Source organism: Acipenser ruthenus, chromosome 52 (genome assembly GCF_902713425.1).
Source record: "Acipenser ruthenus chromosome 52, fAciRut3.2 maternal haplotype, whole genome shotgun sequence".
Lineage (NCBI taxonomy): Eukaryota > Metazoa > Chordata > Actinopteri > Acipenseriformes > Acipenseridae > Acipenser > Acipenser ruthenus.
The window spans coordinates 956,682-969,010 of NC_081240.1; the positions used below are offsets into that span (position 1 = coordinate 956,682).

A 12,329-nucleotide genomic window follows, 5' to 3' on the forward strand; every position below is an offset into this window, starting at 1 on the left:
AGACCCGACACCTCCCCATGTGAGTTTAATTATTTATTCTTAAAACCAATACTATTTTAATCCACAGCAGGGACTGATAAAACAGCCTTTGTAGAGCAGTTGCCCTGTGGTGTGCAGGTCAGGGAGCTGTGTGGGTGCTGGAGTGCGCTGCAGAGCGGATTCCCACTCGATCACACAAGGGAATATAAAGGATGCCGTGTTCAGAGCTGACTCTGCGATTTAGTGCGTGGAGAGATTGAAACCACTGAAGCTGTTTAAAAAAATTAAAGAAGGAAAATGCACGTGATCTTTAACTCGCTGTTTTTTTTACAAACAAAAATTCAAAAATGAAAGCGAGCGTGACGGTTATTTACCTGCAAGCCCTTGTCTTTAACCACGGGAGCACACAGACTCTTTTAATATAAATTTGATCAGACACCAAAATCCAAGCAGAACAACTGGACAAAACATACAAAAAGATCATCGTGTTTTTTTTCCTATTAAGTGCTTTTGTAACTGTTAGTATTAACCTGTATATTTAAAGTAAAAAATTAATAATTCAAAATGAGACATAATCTTAATTGATACAAAATTGTTTAAAATACAATGCTCCCATGGCACTCAATTAGCAACACAGACGTTTCCAAAAACGACCCCAGCATTTGAGTAACTGTGATAACAAGAAGCGGTCGGGATGATTTCAAACAGCATGAAAAGATAAGGGGCCGGTCTAAAGAAAGAGAAAGAAAAATGACATTTGAAGCACTGTACTCTTTAACAACGGACTTGTTTCAATTGTGTTGCAGAGGAGAAACCCAGCTAACTGAGGAACGAGTGATTCAGTAGAAAGAGGCATGGACCCGACTCCAAGGAGAAGAAGAAGGAGTAAAGAGAATGACCCTCCTGATATGTCACAAGAGCCTGCCAGGTACTGAAAGTCTTTTCTTATTAGTTCACGGTGCGGCGGCATGCTGAATAATACCTTTACTAAGAAGCTGTTCAGGAATCCAAATCACTGAGCTGAGTCTCAAGCCCAGGGTTAGAGTCCAGACCTCTCTGTGCTTTACAATGCTTCCCTATGCTTTACCAGTCCTCTCTGTGCTTTACAATGCTTCCCTATGCTTTACCAGACCTCTCTGTGCTTTACAATGCTTCCCTATGCTTTACCAGACCTCTCTGTGCTTTACAATGCTTCCCTATGCTTTACCAGACCTCTCTGTGCTTTACAATGCTTCCCTATGCTTTACCACACCTCTCTGTGCTTTACAATGCTTCCCTATGTTTTACCAGACCTCTCTGTGCTTTACAATGCTTCCCTATGCTTTACCACACCTCTCTGTGCTTTACAATGCTTCCCTATGCTTTACCAGACCTCTCTGTGCTTTACAATGCTTCCCTATGTTTTACCAGACCTCTCTGTGCTTTACAATGCTTCCCTATGCTTTACCAGACCTCTCTGTGCTTTACAATGCATCCCTATGCTTTACCAGACCTCTCTGTGCTTTACAATGCTTCCCTATGCTTTACCACACCTCTCTGTGCTTTACAATGCTTCCCTATGCTTTACCAGACCTCTCTGTGCATTACAATGCTTCCCTATTCTTTACCAGACCTCTCTGTGCTTTACAATGCTTCCCTATGCTTTACCAGACCTCTCTGTGCTTTACAATGCTTCCCTATGCTTTACCAGACCTCTCTGTGCTTTACAATGCATCCCTATGCTTTACCAGACCTCTCTGTGCTTTACAATGCTTCCCTATGCTTTACCAGACCTCTCTGTGCTTCACAATGCTTCCCTATGCTTTACCATACGTCTTTCTCTCTTATTCCCTCTCTCTATCTTTCTTTCTCATTTGAAAAACCGTGTTAATGAGTATTAATAAATAAGTCACAGTTAATCAAATTATTATTTTTTTATTAAATCGCATTACTAAAATCTGAAAAAATAAACATAAAACTCATTTTATGGAAATCAAAGAAAACAAACACACACAATACAATACAATAATACAAACACACACATACAATAAAGCAAACTTAAGCTCACTTTTTTTAAAACTGTTACAGCACTGACTATTGGATGCCATTTTTTAAAATATATATAAAACATAACAATTCTTAAAAAATAAATTAAATACAGTTACTTCGTATGAAATCCATTCGTTGCTAAAAACAAATAATTCCCCTCGTTTCGCTCTGCAGGTGGCGCCGTTTTACCCCCTAACTTTCATCCAAAGTTGTGTCAGATTGAACATTCCCTTCACCCGAGGAGTGGAGAGGACAGACAGGGAGTTCAATACAAAGGGTTTCTTACAACACAAAACAGTCTAGTTCAGCTGGCAGATTGTTACAGAGGAATCATAACAATGAAGCCAAAACCCAGGATAGAGCGGCTCAGTGAATGTGGTTTGGAATCTGTGCAGGAGGGTCATTGTGTCAGAGACGCCATAAAAGGACAGCGTGCCGGCATTAAAGTCCAGATACACTCCTATTCTGGGGGAGCGGGGGGCAGGTATTGCAGTTTCATTGTTATTGTGCCGGGCAGTGTAACTGGAATCAGAGCAGCGCAAACTCCAGGACTTGTCATTGAATCCAAGGCCACAGGAATGATCCATTCCTTTCCTGCTGATTCCTTTATATGTGACTCCTATAGAAGCCTCTCTCCCACTCCACTCAATCTCCCAGTAACAGCGAGTCCCAGACAAACCCTCTCTGCAAAGCACTTGAGGCCAGATATCAAATCTCTCTGGGTGATGAGGATATCTCTGGGTCTCTCTCCTCCGTGTCACCTTTCTGTTCCCTTCAGACAGACAGAGCTGTCTATACGCTGTGTTGGGGTCCAGTGTGAGCTGACAGGAATCTGATTGAAGAGAAGAGGACGGGTAGAGGAGAGACGGTTAGAAAAGTCAAATCACTGAGAAAATCAACAGTCATTGTCTGCTGCATCCTCACATCCTGTTTATGGAAGGTGTGTGTGTTGTTTTAATTATTTTTTTTAATACATTTTGACCACTTTTTTAAACTTTTAAATTGCATTCCCTGCCTCAAGATGGCTTCCCGCGGACCGGCATGGACCTCTCAGAACTACATTTCCCATCATCCTCTTGTTCACTGGTAATTCCATCTCAATTACATATGTGAGCAGGAGGATGATGGGAAATGTAGTTCTGAGAGGCCCATGCAGTTACATGTGAAGCCATCTATAAGTATAAAAAAGTGGTCAAAATGTAAAAAAAAATAAAAATAATGAAAACTATACACACACCTCACGTAAACAGTTGTAGCAACACATGGGAACATGCAACACAATAAAATACAAAGGTCCTTATGAACCCTTTAAACCCTCTTGCTGTTTGATTGTTTTGTTCATTATAATTCCTCGATCTTATCAAACTTATTCAATTGGAACCAATCAAATGCAGCTCTGCATACAATTACAGTTCACTTAATGTTCCTACAGGGTATGTGTTGCCATTTTACCCACTCAGACCCCTTGCTTACTAAATATCTTTAAGAGACTATCGTCCACTCTTCAAATATCTGTCTAATATTTTAATGAGCAATCCATCCCACAAGTGCAGTGATACTGCAATATACATTTACTACCAGCACAGGATGACTGGGAGGGATAGCTGTTCATTTTACCCCACAACTGGTTTCACATGCATTGTACATGTATTAAAAGATGGGATGATTATCTATTCAGGGTTACCAAGATATTTAGGGAGAGAAAGGTCTGAGTGGAAAAACAGGCAACAAATGCCCCTCCCCCAGTCATTCTGCATGTATTCATCTGAACCAATACTTGTTGGAGAGGAGTGTAGATTAATGGCTTCACAATTACTAATAAATAATAATAATTGCTGCCCTCAAGCTCCACCCCTCCCTGTTCTGTAGTATTAGCTCTTCTCACAATGGAGTGACACATCTTTCAATCAAATGTTTCAGTGCAAACAGACTTACATTTTAAAAACTCAGCTCTGTTCCTTGGCTCTGGAGCCTGCAGACTGTAAACTGCAACTTCATTCACTGGGCAGAAAAAAAGAGAGAGAAATAGATTTGAAACATACAACAGTCACTGTCTGCGCCATCCTCAAATCACTCCCTCCTCCCTGCTTCATCAGTCCCTGTTCCCTCCTCCATCCTCCCTGCTTCCTCCTCTATCCTCCCTGCTCCCCCCTGCCTGCTCCCGCCTCCCTGTTTCCTCCTCCCTCCTCCCTGCTCCCTCCTGCCTGCTCCCTCCTTCCTGTTCCCTCCTCCCTCCTCTATCCTCCCTGCTCCTTCCTCCCTGCTCCCTCCTCCATCCTGCCTGCTCCCCCTCCATTCTCCCTGCTCCTTCCTGCCTGCTCCCTCCTCCCTCCTCTATCCTCCCTGCTGCTTCCTCCCTGCTCCCTCCTCCATTCTGCTCCCTCCTCCATCCTGCCTGCTCCCCCCTCCATTCTCCCTGCTCTCTCCTGCCTGCTCCCCCCTCCATTCTCCCTGCTCCCTCCTGTCTGCTCCCTCCTCCATCCTCCCTGCTCCTTCCTCCCTGCTCCCTCCTCCCTGCTCCCTCCTCCATTCTGCTCCCTCCTCCATCCTGCCTGCTCCCTCCTCCATCCTCCCTGCTCCCCCCTCCATTCTCCCTGCTCCCTCCTGCCTGCTCCCTCCTCCCTGCTCCCTCCTGCCTGCTCCCCCCTCCCTCCTCTATCCTCCCTGCTCCTTCCTCTCTGCTCCCTCCTCCATCCTGCCTGATCCCCCTCCATTCTCCCTGCTCCCTCCTGCCTGCTCCCTCCTCCCTCCTCTATCCTCCCTGCTCCTTCCTCCCTGCTCCCTCCTCCATCCTGCCTGCTCCCTCCTCCATCCTGCCTGCTCCCTCCTCCATCCTCCCTGCTCCCCCCTCCATTCTCCCTGCTCCCCCCTCCATTCTCCCTCCTCCCTCCTCCCTGTTCCCTCCTCCCTCCTCTATCCTCCCTGCTCCTTCCTCCCTGCTCCCTCCTCCATCCTACCTGCTCCCTCCTCCATCCTTCCTGCTCTCTCCTCCCTTCTCCACCAGTAATCAGACGTCTTTTTTGCTGTTTTAGGGCGATCAGCCAATAATACAACCGTTTCCACCCTTTCTGCGTTTTCATTGGTCAGATTATATGTCAGTTACACAGCCTGACGAACCTGCTGAATGTGAGCTGAAGCAATCATGAAACGTCATCACTGAGAGCCGCAGTGGAACGTTATTATAGTTTAAAAAATAATGTTTACACACACACAATAGAAATAATAATATGTTTTTATATTTCTGATAAATAAAACTAAATAATAATAAGGTGTTACAATTATGGAGCGCCGTTTCAAACCCAGAGATACCAAAGCGCTGGGATGTGAATCTGCCCTCACAGCAACGAACATATATAGACATGTTTTATTTTTAATATCTCTTTATACATTATTCAGCTTCGTGTGATTCTTATTCTTTAGCAGCGTACTGTAAGGTGTCTGTACGCGTATGTTATTAATGTAGTTATAACGTTATATTAACCAGCAGCACATCCCACAATCCTCTCGGGAGCGCTTGATAAAGAAACCCGTCCAGCCCTCCCTGATCAATCCAAGAGAAACCCGCGTTTCCAACATCGGAACCACCTCGGCAACAGCCGCTCCGCATCCCATCTGAGGACAGAGCTGCATTTCCATGAGGGAGTCACCGCGAACATGGAGAAAACGGACACCCGAAAAATCACCCGGACCCACACCAACGGGCTTTGAAATACACTCTGATTCGGACTGAAGGGAATCCACTTCACACAAAAATTCACAGAAATGTGAGCAAACACAACCACCCTCAGAACAAACCCGTGAACACAGAAATGGAAAAATAGAAATGTGAAAGCGCGTCATTTTAACACGCTCCCTAACAACTGCCACGGAAACCCTGACGACAAAAAAACAAAACAAAAACAAAACAGGAATGTCACTCTGCAGAGAAGAAGAATTCAGCTCCACAACACCTGAAAAACTACATGAAACGTCAGCTTATTATCAGAAGAGTGTCTTTTTTTAAATGTATTTTTATTTATTTATTTTTTAAAGTGGTTGATACCCATTTCGTGCTTGAAAGGGAACGGGCTGTTTTTAAGTTACAAGTTCAAAGTGTTCTCTTTGGTTGCAGTCGCGTATCACTCCTAGTACAGACCACAGCAATCGCGGTTTTCTCTGTACTGTCTCACACAATGCAAACCTTATTTTAAACTGTGTTCACCTTATCAGAGTGGTTGCTATTTTAAATACAATTCTTTATGGAGTTTACTCTTTGTCTAAAAACACTGACATAAACTAAGCAGAGTAAGGAAAAGAAAATGGCTCACCAGAGATTATAAAAATACTGCATAGTGTGTGTGTGTGTGATAGGCAGGGTGTGTGTGTGTGATAGGCAGGGTGTGTGTGTGTGTGATAGGCAGGGTGTGTGTCCTTTGCTCCCCCCGTTTACAAATTCATTTGATGATTATTGAGTCATTAGTGTCTCAACGACAATGCAAAAATGTGTCATTTCTGTGCTCTGTGTTGTTTCACATCGAGGTTTTTCAAAATATAACTTTGCTATATCTTGCATGACACAGTTTTTCTTTTTGTATCCCATGTATAAAAAGAAGCTTCTTCTGAATAGCAGAGTTATCTAGTTTACTTGACATAAATATAAACGCTGAAAAACTTTGATTAGCGTTCCCCCAGTTCACATCAGTCTAGAGACAAACGCATTTGAATCACGTTTAAAATGGAAAATGAAAGATCACACCTAATTTAACGCCTGTCACAATTCACACAATTCACCTGCTCCCTCATCTCTCCTGCATGCTCCCTGCTGCATCCTCCCTCCTCCTTTTTCCCTGCTCCCTCCTCCCTCTATGCTCCCTCCACCCTGCTTCCTCATCCATGCACCCTTACTGCTCCCTCCTCCCTTCTCCCTCTATGCTCCCGCCTCAATCTTCTTTTCTCCCTCCTCCCTGCTCCCTCCACAGTGCTCCCTCCTCCTTCCTCCATTTTCCCTGCTCCCTGATATCTTCTCCATGCTCTCTCCCCCCTGCTCCCTCCTCCCTGCATGTATTCATCTGAACCAATACTTGATGGAGAGGAGTGTAGATTAATGGCTTCACAATTACTAATAAATAATAATAATTGCTGCCCTCAAGCTCCACCCCTCCCTGTTCTGTAGTGTTAGCTCTTCTCACAATGGAGTGACACATCTTTCAATCAAATGTTTCAGTGAAAACAGACTTACATTTTAAAAACTCAGCTCTGTTCCTTGGCTCTGGAGCCTGCAGACTGTAAACTGCAACTTCATTCACTGGGCAGAAAAAAGAGAGAGAAATAGAATTGAAACATGTGGATTAATACACAACACACACAAGACTCCAAACAGCAATCTGAAAAGAAACAAGGCTTATTCACGGCATTTCAGGGTGTAAAAATCCCTCCTCTCTGCTCATTCTTCCCTGCTGTCTCCCTCCTGCAATATTCACATAGCCAACAATCTGCAAGAGGTCTTTATTAATGTCTTGCAAGTCCTGCCCCTCCTCAAGCCATGGTCTATTTGAGAAATCTCTACCAAATGGATCTATTTCACACCAACCTGTTGTGGTTATTTTGACTAATTCCCCCTTGCAGAAGTCCTCAATATGGTCTTTAAGTTCAGATACAGATTTCCTCACAGCCCCAAAAGAGATGTCTGTATTGACAGTAACTCTGGGTAAATCTCCAGCTTCAGGAGGGGCACAGAGAGACTGGAAATTCTACAACAGGAAAGTGGAGAAAAGGAGTTTTCAGTGAAACAAAATGGGGTCCAAAACATTCCTGGGGGAAAGCAAGGATTCATTCAATTGGAGAGGTCTGTCTGAAACCGTCCCAGTTATGGACTTGAGATTTTCTAACAAGCAGTGATGTTACCTGTAGAAAATGGATGTGATCCTCTGTCTCTGAAAGCTGTTTCAGCTCAGTGTTTCTCCTCCTTAGCTCAGCAATCTCCTGCTCCAGTTTCTTCATGCGTCCTTCAGCCTGATTCACTGCAGCCTTCTCGTTAGCTCCAATCAGCTCAATAACCTCAGTGTGGATCTTCTCAATGGATCGGATCAGCTCAGTAAAGATCTTCTCACTTTCCTTTATTTCTATGCATGCAGATCTCTGAGTGAAAGAACACAGTAGAGGAGACATGGTTAGAATTGATATCAACAACACATCAGGCATAGACAGTAAACTTCTGTAGATGTGTTCTAGTCCATCTGTTAATAATAATAATAATAATAATAATAATAATAATAATAATAATAATAATAATAACCCCCTCTTTTCAATACCCACTTTCAGTGTCTCCACAGCCTGTTTTAGCTCTTCAATTTCTTTCAGTCTCTCCTGGATTCTCTGTTGTATTTCTGTCTGTGTCTCTCCCAGCTGCTTCTGTGTAGAAACACAGTGACACAGTGACATTTCTGACGGGGCATTGAGTGATATCCTGTCACACTCAATACAGACTATTTCAGAGCAGGCTGTGTTTTCACACCTCTCTCCCCTTAATATGGAGTTAGATTAACGATACACACATTATGCACACAGATACCCTAAGGGTCGAATGCACCAGCGTGGATTAACCACTAACCCAGATTAAATCAAGGATTATATTTGAATCATGTTGCACAAAACTTTAAACCAGGATTTATATGTAATCCTTGTTTAAAATTAATCCAAGGTTAAACATTAAAAAAATTAAATATAATGACATTGCACCACTCATTTTAATCCATGTTTAAATGTGATAGCTGAATTAAATTGAAAACTTCCTTGGAGGTGGTTTAAACTTGGACAAAGGCAGCAGTTTCAGACAACATGTGTGTATAGTAGTAAGATACAGCACCATCTAGTGCACAGCTGCCAGCAATACAAAAGGACACTTGATCCACAGTAGCTGTCCACTAGATGGTACTGTTTCATACTAGTAACAGTGAATGATGGCTGATCTAGCATGTGTTACATGTTTGTTTTGTGAAGCACCTAGGAAACTGAAGCAGCTTTCTCTTTAATGGATATTTAGGGCTTCTGATTTCCGTTTTCAATCGATAAACACAGATAAAACAGCACTGATACAAAACAATGAAATCAGTGTAAAAAATGCCTAAATACACAAAATCCCCAGAAGAATGAGCCCGTGAGCAGAAGGACTTCACTGTGGAAGAGAGCAAAGGAAAGAGGGGACTAGTAGGGTGAGCAAAAGAAATTGTAGATTTTAACAAACAAAATCCCAAATTGGTTATTAAATTTCGTTTTAAACTAACTTAAACATATCTGTTTTAATCATGTAAAAATGTGTTTTAACGCACCAAATTAAACTATTTTTTCTGCCTGATTAATATTGTATATCATCTTAATCTTGTATATTGAATATCATATTGATCTTGTATATTGAATATCATATTGATCTTGTATATTGAATATCATATTAATCTTGTATATTGAATATCATATTAATCTTGTATATTGTATATCATATTAATCTTGTATATTGAATATCATATTAATCTTGTATATTATTAATATTATTAATTTATATCTTAGCAGATGCCCTTATGCAGGGTGAATTACAATTGTTACAAAATATCACTTTATTTTTTTACATACAATTCCCCATTCATACAGTTGGGTTTTTACTGGAGCAATCTAGGTAAAGTACCTTGCTCAAGGGTACAGCAGCAGTGTCCCCCACCTGGGATTGAACCCACGACCCTCCGGTCAAGAGTCCAGAGGCCTAAACACTACTCCATATCATATTAATCTTGTATATTTTATATCATATTAATCTTGGTCTTTTCTGCTTTTTTTAAATTAGGTGATTGACTTTTCTGGGAATGTCATTTTTAAAAAGTTTAACTAATTAAACTATAATATCTTAAACAATGAAACTGATCTATGATTTTATTAAGTCACAAGATGCATATAAAAACACTAGGAATATAAATCATGCTAATTTTACACTACAAATTCCAATGCACCACAAAACAGCTGAACAAATCCTTCTTACCCTGTGAGACAGGGCGGAGGTCCTGCACGTGTAAACAGTGTGTTTTTGTTTGATTGTAAATCATGTTTTTGCCAGTCAAGTGTGTGCTAGATATGGCAGGGCATATTCAAATCCAGGATTTTAATCCCACCCAAGTCTAGAGAGGAGGTGTCAGGGAGACTGTTCCTGGAGCGGGACATCCTTTCTTGTTTGGTCAACTTTTATTTTCTAGTTGTTTTCAAGCAGTGTTTTATTTTGAATGTTTTGTGTTTTTTGAATCAAAGAAAACCTCCTGTGTCTCTCCTGTCAATCAGAGATAGCCACACCCATAACAACGCCCCTGTTACACCCTGAAATACATTATAGTACATCATAGTTTAGAAAGAGCAATTAAAAAACTAGGGCTCTTTAAATAGCTCTTAATATACAATTAAAATCTGATCTGATGTGAAACTGTATAACCTAGTAAACAGACATGTTAAATATCCCTGGGAATTCTTATCTTCCAGGATAGCTACAAGGAAATAGTTCAAACCCTTACCTGTTTCACACTCCTTTCCTTCTTAGCTGAGACTGTATCATGGCTCTTGTGTTCATCTTGTGTACACAACAAGCAAATACACGTCTGATCCGTTCTACAGAAGACCTCCAAAACCTTCTGGTGTTCAGCACAAAGCTTCTGCTCCAGATCTCCAATTGCATTGATCAGCTTGTGCCTCTTTAATGGAGTAACCTCACTGTGTGGCTTGACGTGTGTTTCACAGTAAGAGGCCAGGCACGTCAAACAGGATTTCACAGCTTTGAACTTTCTCCCAGTGCAGAAATCACACGGCACATCTCCAGGTCCAGCATAACTTTGAGCAGGAGGAGGATTGAGTCCTGTCTTCTTTAATTCCTCCACAACTTCAGCCAGAACGGTGTTTCTGCGCAGATCAGGCCTTGGGGTAAAGGTCTCTCTGCACTGGGGGCAGCTGTAGACACCTGTATGATCAGTCTGATCCCAGCAGTTCTTAATACACCCCATACAGTAACTGTGTCCACATGGAATAGTGACTGGGTCCTTCAATAGCTCCAGACACACTGGACAGCTGAACCGATCCTCTGACCATACTTTTGAAGCCATTCTTGCTGCAGAGAGACAGAGAGACTGACGATTTCACAAGAAACGAAACTTCACTGCGCTGATTTCCTGGAGTTGTGTAAAGCTCTGAGAGGCGGGGTTTGGGACTGAGGCCAGGTTTAGACAAGCAGGGGGAGCAGAAACTGCCGAATCAGATATTCTATGAAACTGTTTCTAAATCCCCCAACAAATATTACAATGTTAAGATTAGGAATTAAACAGCTGATATTAACAACTGTTTAATATCAGGGCTGAAGAGTCTGACTTTGTGTTTTAGCCCAAATCTATAATATGTAATGTTAAGGAATGTTCTGTTACACGTATGTTTGTGATGACGGTTTGAACGGCATCTCGTTACTTTAGTAACGCCTTACTGTAATAATATTACTTTAGTCAATAACGAGGTAATATAACGCGTTTAGCTTTTAATGGCAGTAATAACATTACAGTTCCTTTCCAAACAATAAACGCGCTTGCCTCGTTCTCTTGTCTCTGCTGCGCAGCTGCATCGGTTGTCTTTTCTTGTTTTAAAGCCAGTATATTTCAGTGCGGTTATAACCGGAAACGTGACGCGCTCTTTATTATTTATTTATTTGATTTTTAATTCTTTATTTAGGAAGGCCATGTGAGCTACAAGGAGCTCGTTTACAAAGGCGTGCTAGAAATAACAGCAGCAGGTTACAGGTTTCAAAAATACAAATAATATAAACGCATAACGACAAGACAATACACAAAGTACACCTCAGATTTACACAGCGCACACACAAGCCTGTTTAAGCACTAGAACAACAGGGTTTGTTTTTTTAATTCCCACAGGAGATGTCAGGTCTCAGTCCTGCGGGTAACAGCTTCCAGTCTGTAGCAGCAGAATAAAAACGAAAGACTTTCTTCCCGCAGCACTTTTTCCAGACGGTATATTAAAGTATTGTGTGTCTCAGACATTACGATAGGCTGTATTTACAGCACCGGCGTAGATTTAGCTAGGGACGGTAGGGACATGTCCCTACCAATGTCAAGGGACCGTTGAATTGTCCCTACCAATAATTTAAAATCTGAAACGTCTTTTGTCAAGTCGTTTTATCCGCTCGGCTCCACAAAGGGTTAACTTTCTCAAGATCCCCTCGTTGCCCCTCCAGTCTCCAAAAAAAAAACAAAAAAAAAAAACGCTAATTTGATTGGCTTAGGCCCTAGGTTCTCAACCGGGGGGGGCGGTGAACG

The 12,329-nt window shown here is 41.9% G+C and overlaps 1 protein-coding gene across 1 annotated transcript; it reads right to left on the reverse strand.

The window, feature by feature from the left end:
* Positions 1 to 1,877: 1,877 nt before the first annotated feature.
* On the reverse strand, positions 1,878 to 11,982 carry LOC117965698 (tripartite motif-containing protein 16-like). The gene is made up of 6 exons (XM_059016244.1): positions 10,533 to 11,982; positions 8,302 to 8,397; positions 7,891 to 8,124; positions 7,577 to 7,736; positions 7,226 to 7,282; positions 1,878 to 2,839 (listed from the first exon to the last, which is right to left on the reverse strand). Exons 1-6 carry the CDS (start codon positions 11,112 to 11,114, stop codon positions 2,307 to 2,309), a joined length of 1,662 nt encoding a protein of 553 aa, XP_058872227.1. The 5' UTR covers positions 11,115 to 11,982; the 3' UTR covers positions 1,878 to 2,306.
* Between the last annotated feature and the right edge of the window lie 347 nt (positions 11,983 to 12,329).